General features: G+C 55.9%; 1 protein-coding gene across 8 annotated transcripts in view; it reads left to right on the top strand.

Moving 5' to 3' along the window:
• The first annotated feature begins 8,910 nt into the window (after positions 1-8,910).
• KIFC3 (kinesin family member C3) overlaps positions 8,911-23,399 on the top strand; it is a 37,770-nt gene continuing 23,281 nt past the window's right edge. The window contains exons 1-4 of one of the 8 annotated variants that reach the window (XM_058527906.1): positions 8,911-9,421; positions 13,991-14,195; positions 16,775-16,917; positions 20,587-20,722. In XM_058527906.1, coding sequence (XP_058383889.1) covers positions 9,404-9,421; positions 13,991-14,195; positions 16,775-16,917; positions 20,587-20,722 — 502 coding nt within the window. In that variant the 5' untranslated portion in view covers positions 8,911-9,403. Of the gene's footprint in view, positions 9,422-9,718; positions 9,787-13,990; positions 14,196-14,341; positions 14,569-16,774; positions 16,918-20,583; positions 20,723-21,158; positions 21,248-23,399 lie in introns of those variants that run through there. The other 7 variants (XM_058527907.1, XM_058527905.1, XM_058527908.1 and 4 more) reach the window with 7 other exon arrangements.

The raw sequence follows: 23,399 nt of genomic DNA, 5'->3' as shown, positions 1-23,399 counted from the left end.
CCTCAAGGGGAAAGGGACAGGACTCCTCACCACCTCGGCTGAAGTTCACGATGTAACAGCTGCTCTGCTGGGCAGGGGCGGCCCCGCTGAGTCCACCGTACAAATGGAAGCTGGCCCCCAGGCAGAGTTCACCCCAGGGCAGCCCCTGGGGATTCTGGGAAACGTTTGAAGCTGGGGTGGAGGGTCCTAGAAAACAGTGGGGTTGAGCTTGCAGCACGGAGCTGGGAAAACCCCCCCTGAAGCTATTCTGCTCTCAAATTGCACAAATTCCGCCCCCAGCCAGCCACCGGGATCCCCAGAGCCTCGGGCACCATCTACCCAGGAGGCCTGCCCGCCGTGGGCTCTGAGCATCATGGGGCTGGTTTGGGCAGAGTCTGTTTCTGTGGGTAAAGGCAGGACTGATCGGAGAAGCAAAAGCAGGCCACCCCAGGTGCCCAGCCTCCTGTCTGCCAGCGTCAGGCTCCAAAGATAACATCGTCCCAGCCAGGACAGGCTAGGCCTGGGCATTCTGGAGTGGGCGCAGGGCTCTGTTTCTGGAACTCTTTTCCTATCCAAGTCCCTTTCCATTTTCACCCGCACTTGACTGTAACAAAAGGATTTGAGTATCTGCTGCAAGCTAGGCTTTGTAGCAGAAGAAGGAACAGCAAAAACAGTAATGGTGGTAGTCCTAACAATAGTGATAGTTTTTTCATCTGTGACATGGGATAATAATAATGCCCACGTCCTAGGGTGCTGTAAGGATTAACTGAGATCTGGCATGTAACGTACCGAGCACATAGTGCCTGGCACACAGTAAATGCTTCATAAATATTACCCATAATAATAGTAACTATTATTATTAGGGGTGGCATTTATGAGGACATTGAAGCTCAGAGAGGTTAAGTGCCTTACCTAAGGTCACACAGCATGGGAGCCTGAATCAAGGAGCTCAAGTGTAATGGAGGAGACTGACAAGGCCCCGACAAGCTCCAATCCGGTGTACTGAGTGAGCTAAGGGCAGGGTAGGTGGTCCTGGGGCTATTCTGACTGGGCAGTGTCAGGAAGTCCCCATGGAGGAGGTGAAATTTCCACTGGGCCTCCCAAGGTGAGTGGGCTGTCATCATGGAGGTAACTGCATGTGCAAAAGTGGGGAGGCATAGACACAAGGGAAATTCAAAGAATGGCAAGAAGGCACCTCGGGGGGCTCAGTGGGAGAGAAGGCTGGGCAGCTGGTGTGCAGGCAGATGGTGAAAAGCAGATAGTGCACGTGGAGGATTGACACAGGGTGACGAGGACCCCACCGACTGACTGTACCCTCGAGGGGCAGTGTGGTACAGTGGTTCAAGACCTGGACCCTGGAGCCAGCCTGACTGGGTCAGCTCTGTGGCGTGGGGCCAGGAGTAGCACGAGCACCCCGCAGCGGGAGGAAGAAGGCAGGGGCCCTCAGCCCGTGCGGGGTGCATTCCCTCAGCCTCTGCCTGCCTGCCTGCAGGCACGTGGGTTTGACAGAGGGCTGGGACTCTCAGAGGCGATGTAGCTTCCGTTGTTCCCTTATGGCCTGCCGTCCACGGCCATTTGCCCGAGGAGGCGGGCGTGAGGAGGATGTGCCCACGTGGACCTGGACGGGGAGGTTTGCCTGCGGGGAGGTGCCTTCTGGCTTGTCTGCCTTTGGAGATTTAGACAGGGAAGCTGTGCCTCTAAGACCCTCTGGGGTCCTCCTCTTGCAACAGCAAGTTGCCCTCAGAGCAGGAGTAGCATGAGCTCCTTCCATTTATTGGCCAATTTTGCCCTCATTTTGGGTCCCCTGCACCTGTGCCCCTGGCTTGGGGTCAAAACGTTGCCTCTGGTGCGGCTGCATGCGTCTGCGACCCCACTGTGCCCAGCAGAACACAGCTGTACCAGTTTGTGGGGCCCCTCAGGAGCAGCAGGTACGTCCGACGCACACTTCCTGGAGCGCCACGATGTTTCCAGGCAACAGACAGCCCCAGGCCAGTGTTTCCAGGGCTCCCCATCCAAGCGCCACCTCGCCGTGACTCTCAGGGTCTCCTCCTTGATGGTCCCCCTGCTTTGGCCTCCATCCATCTTCTTGCCATCCCCCGCCCCTCCTCCCAGTCCTCCAGGTCCTCTGCTCTTTGCTTCATGGCTCCCTAGGCCTCCCAGGAGGTCAGGGGCTCCCATCACCTCTGGTCGGAATGTGGAGCCATCACTTGCGTGTCTGCGCACCCACCTTTCCCAGGCTCTGGAGCGCGGGTGCCTGGAGGAGGGACGACTGGGGAGGGGTTGGGTGCTGAGGGCCCTACTCCCGGGAGGCAAATCTCAAAGGCAGCTGGCCCATCCTCTGTGCAGGTCTCCCCCTCCCTCCTTCCTTCTTCCTTTCTCTCTTAAACAGCTTTATTGAGATATAATTAACATATCATAAAATTCACCCATTTAAAGTGTACAATCCAATGGTTTTTGGAATACCTGCAGAATTGTGCAACCATCCCATAATCTAATTTTGGAACATTTCCGTCACTCCAAAGAGAAACCTCATTAGCAGTGACTCCCCGCCCCCCAGGACGCCCCCCGGGCCCAATCTCCTTTCTTTTGTTGGCATTCATCTGTGAAGCAGCTATAAGTAGTGAAGACAGAGCCCCAGGTACAAAGACGGACTCACCCTCCCTTGGACCAGGCCTGCAGCCAGCAGAAGCTCAGAATCACAGTTATCTCCTCCAACTTGCCCACTCCCTCCCTCGGGGCTTTAGGGCTTCAGGGCTGGAGAGGTCACCAGCCCACCCTCCTCCTTTACCCAGAGAGGGACATGAGACCCGAGAGGGGAAGAAATCTGCCCAAGGTCACGCACGACTGGGAACACAGGTCCTGCCCCCTAGTACCCACCTTTTCCAGCCCTCTAAGCTGCCTTCCCACAGCTGCCCCCTAATCAGTCATGGGCCTCCCCCAGCCATTCTTATAACACAGCACCTCAGTTACTGCGTCTGTAAAATGGGAATTATCATACCTACTACACGTGTTGTGAAGACTACACGGAATCGGAGGCAGTCCTGTACGTAAAGTTTCCCCCAGTGCTTGGCAATAGCCGGCCCTCAGCAGAAGCAAGCTAAATCAAATCAGATTCAATTCCCACCGTGGCATTCCAGGCCCTGTACATTGAGGCTGTTTGGTATGGATAGAGGTTCTTCCCACCCCACTCCCAAAGATGATGGATAGGAGCCACGGAAACTGCTGAGCTCCCAGTCACTTCTTCCCCGTCACCTGGGAGCTGGTGATGTCGGCAGGGCGGTGGAAGGTTGAGACTTGTCGTGATGACTAAGAACCCCAAGCTGTGGGAGTCTGGTTAATCAGCAGCGTGAAAACTTCCGGTGGCTGTTTGCAAACAAGGGCCACCCCCAGAGGAGGAGGACCAGAGGGTTGGGGGGAGGCCGCGGGGCTGCCACAGAGCCTGGGGGAGCGAGGCTGGCAGGGCCCAGGGGCTGGCAGGGCCGTGGCTGCGGTTCCCTGGGAACACAGGGCTTCCCTTACCTGCCTGCTCCCCCCTGCCACCCCTTCTCCCCCCCGCCAGGAACGGAAAGCTGACTGCAGACACCAGAGCCTCTTGAGGGATTCTCTTTCCAGGAGTGCCTGAGTGACTTACCGCAAGAAGCCGGAATGAAGTGCCAGGCTGGTGTCAGAGCAAGGATAACCTCATTAATGCTAATGGCCTCCTGGACAGAATCTTCCAGGGCTGTGGGATGTCCCAGAACCCACCTGGGAAGGTGTCTGGGGGCTGAAGAGCACGCGATGGGGGCAGTGGCGCTGACTCAGAGCTCTCAGGCCCGCCCAGCCCAGCCCAGCCCCGCAGACAGAAACACCGACAAACAAACCAGACACTCCCCGTTCTTGACAGCCATCAGGCAGACCTCTTTTTATAGGCCTCATGCCTCACGGGGGAACCAGCCGGGCCGAGAATTCCAGATCCAAAAGAAAAACTATAAATTAACACAAGAAGTAGTTCTCGTCAAAAATGCTGCCAACAATGATGTGGAGTGTAAATTTGGTACAATCCTTCTGATGGCAATCTGGCAACATGTTTAGAAAGTGTAAAACAAATGCTCAGACTCTTTATTCAGAAGAGTCTATGAAATTAACAACTCTCTCTCTGTCTCTCCCCTCAACCCAGGGAATGAACAGGCTGTGGGTGGGGAGATGTTGACAGCAATGCTGTTTACAAAAGTGAAGAAATGGCAGCTGTACACATATCTGACCCCCTGGAATGGTCAGTTCAGTCCGGGTAGAGTCATTTAGTGGAATATTATGCAGCCATTTAAAATGATTATTCTTTTCAGTCGTTTTGACTGAGCGCTGGGTGTGCCCCAGACACTAGGACCCCAACACTGAATGGGACCGGCCTCATCCTCAGTCTGGGGCCTGCAGTTCAAAAAACAGCAGGCCTTAGTAGGAAAAAGTAGCTTGGAAAATGCTTATTATATGATTTCAGAAAAGGCAGAGTAGAAAATTGTATCCACTTTCGTGCCTTCCACTATAATCACAGCGAGTTTTTGTGGAACGCTGACTGTGTGCCAGCTGCTGGGCTATGGGTGTGACGTGTTTGCTCTTATTTACTTCTCGCAACTCAGTGGGTTAGGTACTAGTGCTACTGTCGTTGTCACAGGAGGAAACTGAGGCATGGAGGAAGTGACTGAACCAGGGTTCAAACCCAGGACCCCCTGACCTCTAATCCCAGTGTTAACCATTGCTCTATACTGTCTCCCCTTAATATAGTAATAACATCTGTTCAAGGTCAAGTACCAACAAGAAAGTCCGAGCCAGTGACAATAAGTTAAGGGTGGCGGGATTTAGGGACTTTTTCTTCTCTTGGTTTCTCCTACATTTATGCAGGAAAAAAAAAATTGAAGTTAAAAAAAAAAACAGCCACCTAGAATTTGCAGCAGATGGGGAAAATGAATGGGGAAGTTGAAAAGAAGCAGGATTGATGTTAATAATGCATGCCTTGGCTTAGAAGAAGGAGCTGGAATGATTTAGGAGCAAGGAGGGAAGCCAGGAGCTTTTGGGCCAAGGAGCCCAGGCGGGAGAGCTGACTCAGAGGGAGGCGGGGAGGGGGCGGGCCTTATCTTCCCCGGCCGTTCTTGCTAAATCTTTTTATTACCTGGTGCTTAAGTACACATCTCCTTAGTGTTTGCATTCCTCTCATTTTTTAGACTACAGGAAATGATAAAGAGGGGGAAAAAAACCCCTCTGTTTGCTTTCCACCCTGGAGAGCTCAGAGGGGGCTATCTCTGCCAAATTGTTCCTCAGGTCAGAAAGAGGTTTTAGGTTCCCCTCCCCTGAGAGCCAGGAAGTGCTGCTAGGTCCAACCTCCCTGGCAAATGCAGAAAGGGAGTCACTGTCCAGGGATTTGAAAGCAAGGTGGTTTTATTGGGGGGAGGGTGGCCTTGGTTCCCTGCAGAGACCTTTAGAAATGGGAGAACTGTTCCCCTGGTAATACAGCTTCTGGCAAGAAGGTGCCTTGGGCAGGGATGGGGAGGGCACAGAGGGAGCTGGAAAGGGAGAGAGGGGAGAAAGGTACCATTTGTTCAAATCTATTGAGCACCTAATGCCCGTAGGAGCCCAGTCTGTAGCAGACAAGAGCGACCAGAAGGTACGGTCCAGCCAAGGGTCATCCAGGACCCCACCCCTTCATGTCCACTTGGGAGCATGGCTTCCTGAGAGCTGGCAGGTGTGAGCCAAGAGGCAGCCCGCCTGGTACACCCAGAGGTCGGGTACAGCTGGAGAGGAGTCACACTCCTGTTTGCAGGGCCGGCTGCAGAGCCCTCCCCAGCCCCTCCTCGGGCTGCTCCCTGGCTCTTTCTGCGCTGTCCAGGACAGACTGTTTCAGGGGTATCTGAAGATGAGGATTCAAAACAGCAGCTAATTGAGTCAGGATTACTTAATATGTGACTCAACTCCAGAATGGTGTTCTCTAACTTCAAGTTTTCTAACTTCAACTGTTTATTACCCAGACTCGTGCAAGGATATACACTTGTCACAGCTGCAGGGTGCTCCTTACAGACGACACTGAAATAATTCCTTAAGGATTCTTCTCTGACTTCCGATAAGAACGATCATGAATTTATACGGGAAGAAGGTCTGCTCGGATATGCTTCATGCACCCTGTTCTTCCTGTCTGAATTATACGTGATCTATTTATTTATTCAATAAAAACTTACATGACGCCAGGCACTGCAGAGGCTTTCCCTGTGATCAAGTCAGGAAAGGGCCCTGCCCTCAAGGAGCTGATGGTGTAGACAGGAGGGGTGATTACAATCCAGTGTGGGGGGTGCTGCAGGGGGATGAGCAGTAGGGGGACTGTGGTCTCTGCGGGGGTCAAGGAAGGTGACCTCTAAGCTTGAAGGACTTGGAGGAGGAGTCGGCCAGGTAAAGGAGGGTGGAGGCAGGTGGGAGCGGGGCGAAGTGGAGGACTTCTGGGCAGGAAAAACAGCATTGCGGAGGCCTGGAGGCGAGCGAATCTCAAGTGAAATCGTTAAAACCGGAAAATCGTGTACATCTTACGTGTGCTTTACTCTGGGTTACTATGAGAATCAGATTCAACACAATCTGGCTTGTTATTCCTCTCTTTTGGTTTCCTTCTGGGTGGAACTCCTTTGGCCTGGACTGTGGCTATCTTTCTGATGGATGCCTGAGAGTTAAGGGGCTTCAGGCTCTTAGAACACAAAGATGGCGCTGCCACCCCCCGCCTGGGGGACCGAGTGGATGTGGATACGGATCTGCAGTGTTCCGGTCACTGCTTTGTCTGGCCCTCCCTGAGACAGCTCTGCCTCCCCCAGAAGGTGGGCAGGAGGTCAAGACCAAAGGCTGAACCCAGGAGTCCTCACTCATGGGTTCAGGACCCCAGCGTGGGATGGCCAGGTTTCTGGCAAATCCTCCACCTTCCCTGTGGCCAGGGGAGAGTTGGCAGCCTCCACATGAAACAGTCAGCGAAGTTCCTGGGATAAAAATGACCTTGAAGTCATTGGTATGCACTTCCTGGTGACATTGTGCATTCTTAAACTAAATTCCAACAGTCATGAAGCAATTTGTTTTCCCATTTCGTCAGAGTTTTGCTAGAATTCCGAAAATTCCTCCTCCTAACACCTCAATTTTCTTTTTTTTCTGTGAGGAGATCAGCCCTGTGCTAACATCTGCCAATCCTCCTCTTTTTTCGCTGAGGAAGATTGGCCCTGGGCTAACATCTGTGCCTATCTCCCTCCACTTTATATGGGACACCGCCACAGCATGGCTTGCCAAGCAGTGTGTCCGTGTGCGCCCGGGATCCAAACCGGCGAACCCCGGGCTGCCACAGCAGAGCGCGCGCACTTAACTGCTTGCGCCACCAGGCCAGCCCCTCAATTTTCTTTTTCTTTCACTGGCGCTTTGATCTTAATAAACTCTTGCAGCTGTATACATCTGAGAATACTGTATGTATGTGTATCTACGTACACACAGACACCTATTGGGTTCCAGTCTCAGCTTTATCACACACCAGATTTGTGAATGAACTTTCAGAGGCTCAGTTTCCTCTCCTGAAAAACTGGGGATATGATGGTGCCCCCCTCATAGGGCGTTCAGGGTTAAATGGGATCTTGTTTCTAAAGAGCTTAGCACAGCGGCTGGCACCGTATTAGCTTAGAATAAATGGTAGCTATTATGTGCATAGAAAAAAAAAAGACTGTACTGAAATGTTGGCAGCATTTATCTCTAGTGGGTGGGATGATGGTTACAATGAACATCTATTACTTTTGTAATCGGAGAAAAAGAACAATAAATGTTATTATTAATTTAAAAATCTGGCTCTGGCTTTGGCAGAAGGAGCCTGCAGTTAGTGTCAATGTACCAGCCAGCGAGTAAGACAGGGGTTACACCAGCACTGTGAAGGCAGACGCTACCCCCCCTCCAGTCAAAGACTATAATAAAGGGAGGTACTTGGTCAGGCCTCTAGAGGAGTTTCACCCTCATCCATCCTTACCGTTCCCTGGCCACTGCTGTCTGGAGAGGCAGGCAGGGGGACTCAGAGAAGGTAACTCTCAAATTATGGCCTTCTCTCCCATTGACGGGGTTACCCAGGGTTCTTAGCTGGAAATCTCTAACTCTCAATGGACCCATCCCAGGAGAGTGACATCTATCCTCTACTGGGCCTTCACTCAGCATCTCAGTTAGAAAATAAAACACACACTAGCTCACTTCCTGTAGGGGGATTGCGAGTGTCCAGGTCTGGCATCCAGAACAATCTGGGCCCAGGACCTTGGCTCTGTCTCCCGTTGAGATGCTTGACCGCCAGCCCAGCGCCTGGGCAGCTGCAGGGGAGAACCCTCCTGGAGCTGCACGCCCCCTCCAGTGCCCTCCTTGCTCCTCCTGGGCCATCCCCTGACAATCAGGAAGGGGCAGCGTGCCCACCCTCCTCAGATTGTCTGCGGAACCATCAGCCTGCACTGGGCTGGCCTCCAAGCTTCATTCTTTCTCCTCCTTCCACAGCCTGGAGGGGGAACATTGCTGCAGACTCTGGAGTAAATGCCACCTCTGTTTGGGAGACAAAGAACAGAGTAGCTCCTCTGGGTCAGCTGCCTCTCCTTGGCTGGCTGGCTCTCTGCCTCCCCGAGGCCTCTTCCAAGGCATCCTACAAGGAGGGCCTTCCGGGGCTACACCGGGAGCCGCTGCCTGCTCCCGGAGCTGCTGCACTCAGAATGTGTTTTCATGGGAGCTAAAAGGAATATTTTACCTTAAAAAAATCCCAAGTAGCTTGCCTGCTCTGGAAGATGTAAATTTGCCTGGTGGGGGAGGTGGGGGTTGTGGGTGGAGCTGTGGCTGGGGAGGCAGCACGGCCTATGTATTCCTACCAGAGCTAGTGGGAGCATGTGTGTGATAATGTGTAAAAGTACGTGTGTGTAACTAGAGTGTGTAAGAGCACGTGTGAAAGTGTGTACTAGGATTTAAAAGAATGTGTATACTGCAATGTGACCGAATGTGTCCTAGAGCATGTGAGGGAACATGTGTGTGAGCATGGGGAAGTATTTGTGTGAAAGTATGAGTGTGGTATGATGTGAGTGCATGTGTAAAGTGTATGAGAACATGTGAAAGTGTACACACGTATTATCTAGTGTCTAAGAGCATGTGTGAAAATGTTGCTAGAATGTGAAGAAAACACGTGTACTAGAATTTGTGAGTGTGTCAAGGATGGCAAGGGAGCACATGTGAGAAGTGTGTGTGAGTACTAACCAGAGTGTGAAAGTTTTGCACTAGCATCTGAGGATGTATTAGAGTGTAAGTGCAAAAGCATGTACATATGAACTGGTGTGGGATGCGTGTGAGAACTGTGAATGCGTTCGTGTGTACTAACTAGAGCCTGTGCGCGAACATATGTGTGCTAGTGTAAGGGCCATGAGGACGTACGCCGATGTGCGTGCACCAGCAGGTGAGCGCTCACGTGTGCACTAGCGCGGGCGGGACGCGGGGAGCGCGGAGCCCAGGGGGAAGGTCTGGGGGGACCAGGAAGGCGGCGGAGCGGGCGCCCCGCGCGGGAGCGAGCGTGAGTGCGCGCGGGAGCCTGTGCCGGAGCGCGCGCGCCGCCCCCCGCCGGGGTCGGAGCCGGTTGCCATGGGAACGCGCCGCGGCCCGAGTTAATCATTTCCTGTGGAAAGTGTGCGGGAGGGGCGGGAGCGGGGCGGGAGCGGGGCGGGCCGAGGAGGCGGCGGCGTGGAGCTGCCTCCCGCCGGCGGGCCGGGCCGGGCCGAGCCCCGGGCGCTGCGGCGACGCCGGGATCCTGCCTCCGCCAGGCCGGTGAGTCGGGGGCCCGGGCGGGCTGGAGGTGGGCTGGGCGCTCGCGGTCCGCCCGGCCCGGCGTTCGGGCGCCGCGTGCGGGCCCGCCCTGCCCGCGGGACCCCCCTGCCCAGACCCTCTGCGGGGCGCGAGGAGGGCCCGGCCCAGAGGACCTTGCCCGGAGCAGGGCATGGGGGCGGCACGTCCCCTGGGATCGGAGCAGCCTCGGGACCCCCTTTGCAATTTCATTGGCCCAGGAGAGCCAGACCCTCCCGGGGAACCGCGTGCCAGTCAGCGCCGCCCCCTCCCCGGGCAGAGGTCGCCGCACCCGCAGGGCGCCCTCGAAGGCTGCAGTTTCGGGCCCTCCCACCACGTACGTCCCCTGGGCAGTTCGCTTTCCCCCTCGCAGGGCCGGGGGTGGGGCGGGCCAGTCCCGAGGTTGGGAAGGAGGGCCTGGGCCGCTGCCTTCGTGGGCACTGGGGAATTGAGCCATTGACATCGGCAGCCTGGGGGGTCCCAGCAGCGAGGGCGAGCCGGAATCCAGCTCCTTTAGCCCCCTGTTGTGAGTTAGAGCAGAACTCTGGCGCAGTGAAGGGCCTGGTTCTGGGAGATTTTAAAGAGGAAGCTGCATTTAAATTCTCAAGTAGCATTTGCAGTCTTCCCTACCCCGAACACATCTTTCTTAAGGTTGGAGGTGGTGGCCACCCCTGGACTTTCACCTTCCCTGGCTGTCCCTCCGCTTGAGCCTGGGTGAACACCTATCTTTGCCCCTGCGGCGCATTCCGCACGCCCTTGATAAAGTAGCCCTCTCCTTGGCCAGGGAGAGCCTGCATTTGCAAAGAATGCAGTCTCAGAGTGGGGCCCTGTATTTGCAGTGACCGGACTTCAGGGACATAGGGTGATGAGTTCTGCTGTCCTCACCGGCACCAGGGAGCAGAGGCTTTGAAATCTGGGTTGCCCTGGAAAACCCAGGATGTGTGACTGTGGGCAGGGGAGGTCCCAACCCTTGTCCAACCTCCCTGACCTTCTGCCGGCTCTCCCAGGGAGACAGCCCTCCCCAGCAGTGGTCTCTGGGCGGTTGTCAAGTCTGTCCCTCAGTCATTGCAATATCCCTGGTCTGGGGGGAGGGGGCTGCAGCTCTACCACCTGGGGCTAAACCCAGAGAGGCAGATGCCCCTCCCCCTCACCTGCCCCCCCTGCATTCACCCACCACTGGAGGGAGGTCACTGAAAAATAAAATTTTTGAGTTCTTTATACATGCCGTTATTGTTCTGAACACTTTATATATGCATTGTCTAATCTTTACCCCAACCCTATAAGGTGGATTTCTCCCCATTTTACAGATGGAGATAGTGAGGCACAGAGAGACCACATAATTCTCCTAGGGTCACACATCTAGTAAGTGGCACAGCCAGGTTCTGAGCCAGCTCCACTGTTATGCTCCCCACTCCGTCACCCCACCCCATGACCTAGGTGGGTAGAGTCTCCAGCCTTGGGCTTATTTGAGAGTCCTTGATACTTTTGACCTTCACAGCCCTCCCGCTGCTAAATTCAGCTGCCTTTTCCTCTTCAGGATCTTGCACACGCCCTTCCTCTTTCTTCCTGATATCTTCCTGGCTGCCTCCCCAACTTCCCTTCCTGAAAGCCACAGATTCTTGCCCCTCAGACTTAGCTGATCTCCTTAAAAGTCTTTCCCCTCAGCCGTGGAACCAACCTTCGATGCCCTACGCCGTCTCACCTCTCCAGCAGCTTGGTGGGCAGGTGGAGCCTGTCTCTCTCCCTCCTTGCCCGTCGGGCCGCTGGTCCTTGGGGTTGGTTGTGTGCCCAGCTCTGTGCCAAGCAGCCTGGAGAAGAGGGCATCTGGCTGCTGCCCCTTCGACTCTACACTGGTCCATCTCCAGTTCCTCTGTGGAGCCCGCCCACATATCTGGATTAGCCTCCGCCGGGTTCTTTGGACCACAGCCCCCTCCCAGTGAGACTGCCCCCAGGAGCCTCCTCCTCCAAGTCATCTTCCTCCCGCAAGGAAGGCAGAGACCACGACTCCGACTCCGAGCCGGGAGCCTGGCATTCTGCCAGGGCTCTGCTCTGCGAACATGGGTCACCAGATCTTCGGACCGCCCAGCCCTGCGCTCATAGTTCTTTTTCGTCTCGATGCTTCCATCATTCCTGCCCCTCTGTCGGCCCAGCATGCTCCAGTTTCTCCTGTTCTGAATACCACATCCTCTTGATTCATCCTCTCCTTCCCATCCTAGCCAAACTTCCCCAAAGAGAAGGCGGTGGCTGCTGCCTCTAGCCCCCGTCCACCCCATGGGTCTTCCCCGGTCTGCCCTCTGCCCTGCTCCATTGGCCTTCTCCCTTTTTTTTTTTTAATTTTTATTTTATTTATTTTTCCACCAAAGCCCCAGTATATAGTTGTATGTCATAGCTGCACATCCTTCTAGTTGCTGTATGTGGGACGCGGCCTCAGCATGGCCGGAGAAGCGGTGCGTCGGTGCGCGACCGGGATCCAAACCCGGGCCACCAGCAGCGGAGCGCGCGCACTTAACCGCTAAGCCAGGGGGCCGGCCCTTGCCTTCTCCCTTAAAGGGCCCCCGGGGGCTTTCTTCCAGTTTGACTGCTCTGTGGCCTGGGTCACTGGGAGCTGATCATCCTCTCCTCCCCACTCACCCTCCAGGCATCTCCGAGGACTCGGCACCTGCCTGGCCCTCCTGCCGCCTCTCTGACCTCCCTTCCCCGGCTTCCCTTCCCATCCAGATTGAGCTCTGCCCTCCCTGATTGTCTCTCATCTTGCACAGTCTTTGGTGACTGCATCCTTACCTGTGGCATCAGTGACCTTTAGCCTCCCAGCTCAGAGTCTCCAGCCCGGCTCTCTCTTTCAAGCTTCAGTGTGAGCTTTTGTGTGCGTTCCTTGCACGGCCTTCTCCCAACAAGCCGGGGCTTGGTGTTTGGTGTGGACGTAGCTGCAGCTCCAGGCTGGTGCTGTGGGGCTGCAAAGATGAACGAAGGTGCTGTGGGCCGTGCCCTCAGGAGCCATAGAGGGTCAGGGGAGGTGGACACCGTTCAAATAGATATCTTTACTGCCTGGTGGAAAGTGGTCACTGCAGTGAGGGATGGGGAAAGTGGTCGGCAACCCCAGTAGCACCATTAGGAAGTCCCTTGGGTGCCTCCAACTCCATTTTAAACCCCAGAGCAAACTCAGCGTTGCCTCTGAGCTGACTTCACTTCTTCTGTAAATGGTGTCCCTGTTTGTCCAAGTCTGGGACTGTAGTTTGGTCACCTTAAATGCCCTCAAGGCTGCTTTGCACACATGAGGTGCTCAATAAAGACTTATGCAGTGAATGCTTGAGCTCTGTTCTCTTCATTTGCTCAGTTCATAAGGGACCTAAGCGGTTTTCCATCCCAGATCCCTGCTCCCCACCCCCACGTCCCTTCTCTCACGGCTCCCGGTGCGTGCCTGCATCCTGTTCCGATTGTGAAGGTCTGTTGAAATGTTTATCTCCCTCCCGACCCGGAGCTTTGAGGCCCGGTCGCTGCTGATCAAAGAGGACCCCTGGCAGGTGCCTGGCCCACAGCAGGCACTCAATAAATAATTATTAAATGAAAAATGAATGAATCTTTGTACCTCAGTACTAGCATGGTGCCTGCCACCTTGTAGGCTCAGAGTGAAGGCTGGTTGAATACATGAATGAGCCGACTTTAAGAGAATTTGCTACATATAGACCTAACTTGTCACTGGCAATAGTCTGGGCCCCTTCTGAGCCCCTCATCAGTGACATGTTAATATTCAGAGCATCAGCCACTTGGCTGACAGGCCTGGGGCAGAGGAGCCTGAGCTCAAGAGTTAGTTACTTGGCTGACTGCAGTCGGAAAATAAGATGAAGTAGAGAAAAAGGATCAGATTTATGGAGATGCTGTTGACTTGTGCTTCCTCCACGTGGGGAAGACCTGGCCTGTCTTCACCCTGCCAGGCTCACAGTGCAGGGACTGAGATGTGGGGTCTCCACAGTGTGCTGCAGACACACCTGAGGGCTCCTTGCCCACTTTTGAGCCTCCCCATTCTGGAACAAGCACCTAGAAATGGTGACAGGCCCCGTTTCTTCCCTGAGCCCTGGGGGTCCTTGGGGGACATTGGATTTGGGGCAGACCCTTCCAGATGGCGGCTCCGATCTGCCCCGGGGTGCCACCCTGGGGTCTTCAATCTCGTCTCCCCTTGTTCTCTCTGCAGGCTGCCGGCCGCCCAGAGGAGACTGCTGAGCCCCGGGCCATGGTCCCTTCTCGCAGGACGTGGAACCTGGGAGCCACGCCCTCGCTGCTCGGCCTGTGGAGAGTGGGCCGGGCCGGGGAGCCTGAGCCTGGGATGGCTCGCCCCGCCCCAGCCAGCCCGGCCGCCCGCCCTTTCCCACACACCGGCCAGGGGAGGTTGAGAACTGGTGAGTCCGCATTTTTAAAATGCCTCTTTATTTCCTTTCCTTCCTCCAGATACCAGAGATGAAACGGGGTTTCTCGCAAGTTCCTAGGCTCAGTCAGAGCTGTCAGGTAATTACAGGGTACCTGGCAGCCCGTGAGCCGGGCAGCCGGGCGTGGAGCAGGGTGTCAGTCTCGCCGGGCGCTCTGCCCTGTGCCGTCGGTACAGAGAAGCCCTGGACGCCGGGTTCAATGTTAACGCAGTCCCTAGAGCAGAGGGAGAAGCCGCGATCACCCACGCACTCCTGGTCCAGCCAGATCAGGGGAGCCCCTCGGTCCGCCGTCCTTGGCGGGGAGCTCCTGGTCTCGCCCCGGTTCTGCCTGCGGCTGGTAAACAAGGTAGGTGAAGTGGCTGCCCGGAGCCCTGCGCGGCGCTGTCACTTGATCCCGCCTGGCTGGCCGGCGGATGGTGAGAGGAATGCACCGAGGCTGCCCCGGAGCGTGGCTGGGCCAGGTTTGGGTGCCATGTGCTGGGTTTTAGGTGTCCTCCAGGATGGCTTCTGTAGGGGGTGGGCAGTGAAGGAGTCCCCAAGTCCCCGCTGTCCCCCTGGGGGAGCTGTCAACACGAGCTCTCCTTTCTGGGTCATGTCCCCGTGTGCCTCCAACATCAAACAGTGAGTGGCTCCTCTGATTCCGGGGGAAGTTGGAGCTGGGGAGCTGCCCCAGGACTGTCTCCCGAGCCGGCCTGGGCAGGTGGTCCTGGAAGTGTGGGGGGAGGGAGGGGTCTTCAGGCAAGATGCCCTCAGGGGTTTGCTGTCTTGCTCCAGACCTCCAGGGAAAGGGGTTTAGATTACCAGTCTGTCTGAGCTAGCAGAGTCCCTCTGGGCCATCGGGTCCAAGTACCTGTATGTACAGGAGGGGAAACTGAGGCCCAGAGAGGGCACACAGCAAGCTCCTGTTCACTTCCCTCTTTCCCACCACAGTTGTGCCATCAGTGGCAGCCAGAGTGATACCTTCCATGGTCTCTCTGCAGGGGACAACGAACCTGGGCTGACCTTAGGGGCTTCTGGCAAAAGCTTGGGCTTTGGGGTCGGGTAGCCCCAGTTCTCTGGAAGGGCCTGAAGATGGTGGTCTCCACCCAATGAGTTTGTCCTAAGGATCACAAGTGTAATGTGAATGAGTGTTATTTTCTTGGTAAAAAAAGAAAACAAGAAGCAAAAACCCAGAACATGTTGGAAAACCCAAAAAACAAAAATACAGAAAAGTATAAAAAAGAAAATAAAAATCAGCCATAAGCTTGTCACTGCACACTGTATATAGTTCCTTCTAGTCTTGTGTGTGTGTGCATATAGGTCTATTAAATGAGTATTGTGAGGACTACATGACCATGCAGACTTTTATCCACTTTTAAAATTTAAGACAAAGGTCAAGTGAAATCCTGTGTGTGAAATGCTAAGCATCGTGTCTGCCACTGGGTAGAGTCTCAGCCCACTTAGTGGCCCCTTGGCCCCCACCCTGACTCTTCTCTCTGCCTTGGGTGGGCTGGGCCAGCAGAGGGTGGGTTAGCACAGGGATTGCAATCCTGGCTTCCTGGGACCCTGGGCCGCAGTTCCTTGGGACCCTGGCTTCCTGGGACCCTGGGCCGCAGTTCCTTGCCTGTCAAGTGGGGAGAATGCTCTCCATCTCTCAGGGTTGTTGTGAGCAGCTGATGTGGTCCTAACAGCCTGCATTTGTGGCCACTTTCTGTGTGCCTGGCACTGTGTGAGCACTTTATGTGTGTGATCCCATTTAATCCTCAGCACCAGACTGTGAGGCTGGTTCCTCACCCCTATTTTATTGACCAGGAAACTGAAGATGGAGAATGGCATTAAGGCCTGGAAAACACTTGGCCGAGTGCTGGCACTTGGGATGTTATTATGTCCCAGGGTGGTGGGCTCTGCAGCTTGCCCCCATGAGGGCGAGCCCCCTCTTCCACCCCGTCTGACCCCACAGGCTGTGGTGGGGGGTTAAGGGGTGGATGGAGTGTTGATGCCATAGTCAGCTCTCTCCTCCAGCCGGTGAGGGAGGGGGTGTGTCAGAGGCACGAGGGGATGCGCTTTAGCTGGTCCTGAATATGCTTTTGGAGGCTGCGGGGATGAGGCCACCCCACGTGGGGTTGCTTGTAATGACGGCAGGGGAGAAATTCCCACCTAGAGGCAGCCCGGGTAATTAGGCTGCGGCCCCAGGGTGCACCTCCTATGAAGAGGAGCGCAGCCAGGTTGGTTGGCTTCCTTCTGTTGCTCTCTGTAGAGGGTGCTCACGAGCGAGCGCCAGCCCCAAAAGCCACTGTGGAGGGAGGGGAGCCCCCCGGGGGGGTCTGGGGCGCCCCTCTGAAGAGAATCTTAGGGCGGCCTTTGGTAAGAAAGGAGTGCGGCCCCTGCCTGGTGCCAGGCCCTCCCTCCGTGTAGGGCGGGCGTGTGAGGGCGTGTGAGCCCCTCCTGGCCACGCCTGGGCCGGCCCAGAGTGTGCGAAAGCGAGCTCAGCCGCGGCCCTGGCCGGTGGTCCACGGCCAGCAGTCTTTGGCCAGAGTCCGATTATCTCACCTGTCCTCTCTGTCCTGGGACAGGGCGTGGAAAAGACACCCCGGCCGGTGGTGACGAGGACTCCAGTGCCCGCAGCGCAGCTCGCCCGGCCCTGGCTCAGTGCCGAGCCCTCAGCGTGGACTGGGCTGGCCCCGGGAGCCCCCACAGGCTCTACCTGACGGTGCAGGTAAGCTCTGGGGCCTTGAGGAACGGGAGGGGTCGAGCTGGGCCGGGTGTGCCTTGGCCCTCTGAGCCTCAGCACCTGGGGCCCCGACAGGCTCCTCCTGGGAAGGAAGCACCGAGGGAGAGCCGGGGACCTGCCTTTGCCTCTTTGCCAGGCTCCTTGGAGCGCCTCCGCATCCACCCTGAGCCTGCGTGGATGGAGCACTTTGCTTTATTGGTTTATCTCCGGGAAAATCACACAGCAGATGACAGAAGCTTTGCAGCCACTCCCTGGCTGGGGTGTTAAAGTGGGAAATGTGGGGCTTTGCGGAGAAGCTGTTAGGGAGACAGGGAGGTTTTAGGGTAGCTGTTTCTTCCCACTGGGACATGTGAGTCCGTGGGGCAATATTTGAATTTCCTCGTTTAAAGTGGGAATTCAAAGTGAGATGCAGGGCTTTGCCAAAACTTGGGTCCTTTTCTCTTGCAGTTCTCACCAAGTGACTTGCAAAAGACAAACTTTGCATAGGTGTGTATATTTGGCTGTAGAAATAATACATAACGATAGCAGTAATAATAGCTACTGTTTATTAAGCATTGACTTTATACCAGGCACTGTGCCATGTATTATATATCTCACATCAGCCCTCATAATCCTCATAACAATCCTAAGACACAGTTACTGTTTTATGGATGAAGTAATGAAGGCTCAGAGAGGTTAAGTAACTTGCTACTTGTCACACAGCAAGCTGGGATCTGACCCACTAAACATGACTAGCTTTATAACATATGGTGTAAAGAATTCACACAGGGCAGAGATGTAATGTCTAGAACTGAATGCCTCCTGTAGTCCTGTATCTTTGAGAAGTCCACTACTAAAAGTTTGGTGCTTATTTATCTTTCCTATATAACCACTTAATTATGTTTATACAACTTTTACTCTGTATTTTACACACCATTCTGTCTAGCTCCTTCCCTCAACAGTAAATCTCCGTGATTTCTTCATGCATGTCAATATATAGAGAACTCCTTCATTCTTTTTTACTGCTGCGTAGTATTCTACTTTGGGGTTTGCCATAAATTCTCTCACTGACCCTCTGTTATTTCTGATCACAATGAGCTGCTTAAACAAATGTCTGTGCATTCATGCAGCTATAGCTTTGAGTGATTTCAGGACAGTGCACGCTCGGGGCTTTTTAAATGAATGCCCTTGTTAACAGATGTTGATGAAGTGCTTGCTCAGTGCCAGGTACCCTGCTAGGTGCTGGCATGCAGCAGAGGAGAGATAGACCTGACAGTCTAGCAGAGATGCTGGAGAGTCATCAAATGATCGCAGATGTATGAATGCAGACTGGGCAAGGGCTGTCGACGCGGGTGAAGGACCAGAGTTATCTGGGGGCGTTGCCAAAGTCTCCCCAGGAAAGATTGAGCATGAGAGGGCCCTCCTTGAAGGGACATGTGCAAATGGAGGGCAGGAGGGGTGTGGGAAACTCACGTGCCCTTTGAGCGTGCCTTTCCTCGGGCGGACGGAAGTCCTGGGCCCAGGCGTCGTGTGGCCCCAAGCCCAGATCTGAACATGGACCCAGTGCTTGATGTTGCTTCAGGGACAGTATTGTGCTTCAAGGGTTTTCTCGGCCCTTCTGGTGTGGTTCATCTGAAAACTGAACCAAACAGTCCTCCTTTTATCTGGAAGTTCTGTGAGAAAAGCAGATCTGGTGCGGGAACAGTTAAAGAAACTGGAGAACCCATTTTTCCTCTGACTTGAGCCATTGGTAGTTAAATTGGGAGGTGGTCAGACGCTGGCTGCCTTGAGTTGGGTGGTGGCTCTGTTCTTGAATCTTGATTATGGGGTGTAGAGTTGTGGTTGTGCCCGAGTCCTGGGGTCAGCAGATCTGCTGAGGATCTCTGAGGAGCTCCCACTGCAGCCAGTTTCCATGTTCATGTCCTGCTGTGACCCAGGAAGCTCCATTATATTTATAGGTGCTTCAAGGTCCGGGATGGGGCTGAAGTAGGGACCCAGGCTTGGGGGGGGGTGACTCACCCCCCTCCAGCCTCTCAAGCAGTTAAACCCCAGACGCTTCCCCTGGAGACACTGCAGAAATTCCCAACCCCCCGGGGGCCTGTCTGCCCTTCCTGTGGCTTGGCTGACAGGCCAGAAATAGTGTAACCTTTGCTCTGGTCGGCACATGGAAACTTCCAGCTGCCGCCGTTGCGGCCACCGCCGACAAGCCTGCTCGTGACGGTGTGGCAGTTGGTCCAAGGGTGCGGACAGAATAAAGTCGGCAGACTTTTCCTAAATACGAGGGATGTGCTCGCCACCCTCCCTCCTCAAGTAGAATGTGGGGTCGAGAGAGGAAGTGGATTGCAGACTAACTAGCCAGCGGCTGTTGCTTTTCGAGTCTTTTTGATTCTCTTTGTTGGCTTTTTGATGATAAAAGTAAAAAAATTCAAGGACTACAGAAGTAAGGTAACGCTATTGGCTGCCCGACATCCAGCTCTTCCTTCGTGCCAGACACTTGCTGCGTAAGTCAGCGCGGTTACTCTTTGCGCCGCTCCGTGAGACAGTGGTTATTCTCTTTTCTGTCTTAAGAGTAGGGAAAATGGAGCTTCAGGAAGGTAAGTAACTTGCCCACAGTCACACAGCTCACAAGAGGCAGGCTTCACATCCTGGCCCCTCCAACTCTAGCCTCGGGCATCGTTTTCAACATTGCATTTGTCTTTTTGTTTTGAATACGGCCGGTGGGCGGGCACAAAGACCCGCAAAATCGTGTCTATGATCTCTCTTCCCAGATAACTTCTGTTGACGTTAAAGAACAAAACAGAACACCGTAGAGGTTTCTAAGGTTAAAAATGGAGATGCTGGGTTCAAAATGAAACGTAAAGCGTTCTTTCCCTTCTTCCCGCTTTCTCGCAGTTGAGTTTCTTTTTATTCCCCCTATGGTGTAAGTGATGTGTCTTTCTCTTCTTCGCCGCTGTGCCATCACCCGACCGCCCAGAGAGGACCACTCTCTGTGTATTTCCCCCAGTTTTTTTCCATGCCTGTTTTATTTCTGGTATGCTCACATGGGATGGCACTGTGTGTGGTTCTGCTGCTTGCCTCGGACGTCTTTCTGTGTGAGCTGTAGGGGATTTTCTCCGGGTGGAACACTCTTTCTGCCACTTCTCTGCCTCTCCCCGCCTGTCGGCTGGTCTGCCCTACCTCGGCCTTCTTTGCCTCCGTTCCTCCTTGACCAGGAGACGGGTCCTATGGGGAGTGGGCCGTGGCCTTCCCCTGCTCAGGTGGCCCCGGGGGCACCCTCCTCGGCAGTCCTGGGCTGGTGTGTCTGGAGGCGGGAGCCGCTGTCATCGCGGGGAGCTGCCCTGAGGTGGCTGTGGTCCTGGGGCGGCTGGCCGGGCCTGTGAATGGTGGGGCTGCGCGCCCGAAGTGAGCGGGCCACCGTGCTGGTGACTTCCTCGCTGGTGCAGAGGGCCAGCTGCCGACGGGCGCCAGGAGAACGCACTGTCTTGCATGGGATCTGAGCACATTTTCTTCCAGACTCTGGGCCTCATCGTCCCCACGCCCCCACACAGTGAGGGATGGCCCTGGGGGCCCGGGGGCCTCGCCAGCTCCAGGAGCGCACCATCCTCAGGCTCGAGGGGCTCCCCTCCCCACTGCTGTCCCCTTCACGTGAGGATTCTGGTTGTGTCTTGGCAGCAGGCCCTGCAGGACAAAGGGTGCGAGAGCAAGAGTCAGGGGACGAAGGAAGAGAAGCTCCTGAGGAGGCAGGCGCCAGCCCCCCGGCGGGACCGGGAGGCCCGGGAAGCTGGTGGCACCATGAATACAGAGAAAACAGGTAAAGGAAGTCTGCCCACCGACCTGGAACAGCCATGGCTCAAGCTGGAGGGGAGTCTCTTGGCATCTGAGCTGTCCTCGCACACTGTCCTGCTGATTGGAGGTGGTGCAGCCAAACCCTGGCTGCCTGACACGGAACTCAGAGACCTCAGCCTGCCTGTCCCTACTCTAGGGACGCCCTCCTCCCAGTGCCACCGAGGGCCCCACTCGGTGATAAGAGGCTTTGGCCAGCGTGGGCTGGGGTTGAATTTCCCTGCTTTTTGTCTTTTCCCAGCACCTGTCAAAAGCAGGGCGAGGTGGCAGCCTCAAAGACGCCAGCACCTGCGGAGGGAGGCCTGGCCCCTTCCCCTTGTATCCGTGGGTCTACTGGGGACCCAGAGGCCCTAGGACGGGGCTTCACTCTGCTGACTCGAGGCCGGGAAAGAGGAGCTGGTGGCTCTACTCTTCTCTGGCAAGGCTGACTGGTTCTGGAAGATTCTACGGGTCGTTTCTGTGGAGTTCCCCAGCGGGAATCCTGACCCCAGCGGTAATTGGGAAAGGGCATCCTCCAGGAGCCCAAGGGGAGGCCAGGAGTGTGAGGAGGAAAAGGAGTCGGTCTTTCTCTTGTTTTCCTCCTCCTTTGAGCAGAGGTTGATTTGTGAGTCTGAACTTGCCTCGCGGGTGGAAGGAGCCACTCCTTCTCTGAGGCTGTGCCAGAGCCGTCTTCCCCGTCTGGGCCAGGCACTTAGCGGCAGGTGTGGGGTCTGGCCTACGTGTGTGGGCGGACAGGTTTTGGGAAGAGGGGCATCGTCCAGCCAACCAGGTGGGCTCTCCTGATTTGCTGGGAGAGAAAGGCCAGTTCCAGTTAGGAGTGAGGACTCACCCTTGTCGGTGGGGCCAGGGTCGGCCCCCCGGCTCCCTGGGCCTGAGAGCTCACGAGGGGCAGCGCCCAGGCAGGGTCTTCAGGATGTCCTCTTTCTTGAAAACTTGCCCTGAGAACCGACCTATGGAGAGGCGTGCAGCCTCCTCCGTGCAAGGGCCCGTTCAGTCCCTCACCCCCCTGCCCCTTTGATCTCCCCTCTCTCTCCTCCCTCCTCCTCTGACCTCCCTTAGCTTCCTCAAGGCCTTTTCTCCTTCAGCAAGTGCTCTCCAGCCCCCTTTCAGCGGCCCTGGCACGTGCGCACGGTGCCGATGTCAGGATGAACCCCACCAGGCGTGGGCTCTGCCGGTGTCTCAGAACCTTCTGTGGTCTGAGCAGTGTCCCAGAGGAGAAAAGCTCTCCCATGTCCTGTGGGTAGCACTCGCACACACCTGTGCATCCCTTGTGGGTTCCAGGCTCCTTTCCCAGGAGTGCCCCTTTGGGCAAGGACCCTTGTCCCCACTTCACAGTGGAAGACCCTGAGGGGCCCCTCCCACACATCTTTTACGTGAAGAACCAGCTCTTGGACCTGGAGTCCATTGTGTTCCCTGCCACCCCACGGCGGTCTGCAAAGGGCTGAGGTCGTCCCGGTCACATGCTGCTCATGGCAGCCCCGTGTGCAGGCCTGGAAGCATCCGTCTGACCTCACTCTCTCTAGAACAGAGAGCAGAAGCTTACCCAACTGTGTGTGACATGCCTTCTGTGTCACGCGCAGGCCACACGGCCAGGGCCACTAGCCAACCAGTGACTGTTCCAGCTCTCTAGAGGGTCCTGAGCCAGAGCCATCCTAAAGGTTGGAAGGAAGGGGAAAGCCGGCCTGCGTGAGCTCTGCCTGCTGTCTTTAGAGTGGGAGCAGGGGCTTCTCATCGTCTACCTGGCCTGGGGACAGTGCTGGAATGTCCCAGCCTGCCCAGGACCTGCTCCCTCCACACTCCCCGCTCCAGCCCCGTCCAAAAGCCAGGCTGCAATGTTTTGGCCTCTCTGCAGTCTCAGTGAGCACACTGCTGCCTCCCTGCGGTCAGAGCTGCCAGCGGGTGTGTGACTTCAGGCGCAGGTGGCTTCGTTCACAGAATCTGGGAGGCCCCCTGTCCTGCCCTGCACAGGGCTGCGGCCCCCGGGGACCTAGTGTGGGAGCCCAGAAGCCCTGCTCCTCCCCGTAGAGCGAGGCTCGCGGCCAGCAGATGGCGCTCTTTGTGCTTCACTGTGGGACTCCTCATTCTGCCTGTCAGGGCTTTGGCCAGGACCCGGTTTGGGCTGCGCGAGGGGAGGAGGCGCCCTTCCGCCCTCTCCTCGGCCCCACTCTCCCTCCTCCGAGCTCCTTACCAGCTCCCCGCCTCGGAGACCGTGGCTGTTCTTGGTGTCCCCGAAGCAAGCTATGACAAGCATCCCAGGCCCCATTAGCAGGTCCCAGGCCTTGTCTCTGTCTCTGTCCTTCCGTCTGTCTGTCTGTCTCTCTCCTGCTCCTGGTGACAGGACAGTGGAAGGCCGTGGGAGGAGGAGGACTCAGGCTGAGGCCCCGGCCACCCCGGTATTCATCACTTCCTCCCGCCTGTGTGGTCCCTGTGCTCAGTCCCGCCGAGCGCAGGTGTCTGTCCCAGAGCGGGCCTGGCTGTGTTCCTGCTCACGTGCTGTGTCTGCCTCCATGTCCTGGTCTGTCGTTTCCTTGCACATGCACACCCTCCCCGTGCTCCCTCTCCTAGTGCAGGTGATCACCCCCTGCAGAGGGCAGGGGCAGGCTGGGGAGTCCCGCCTCTCTTCTGAACTCTGGAGAGGGTCTGGG

This window comes from Diceros bicornis, chromosome 32 (genome assembly GCF_020826845.1).
Source record: "Diceros bicornis minor isolate mBicDic1 chromosome 32, mDicBic1.mat.cur, whole genome shotgun sequence".
Taxonomy (NCBI): Eukaryota; Metazoa; Chordata; class Mammalia; order Perissodactyla; family Rhinocerotidae; genus Diceros; species Diceros bicornis.
This window is presented reverse-complemented; position numbering and strand designations above follow the sequence as displayed.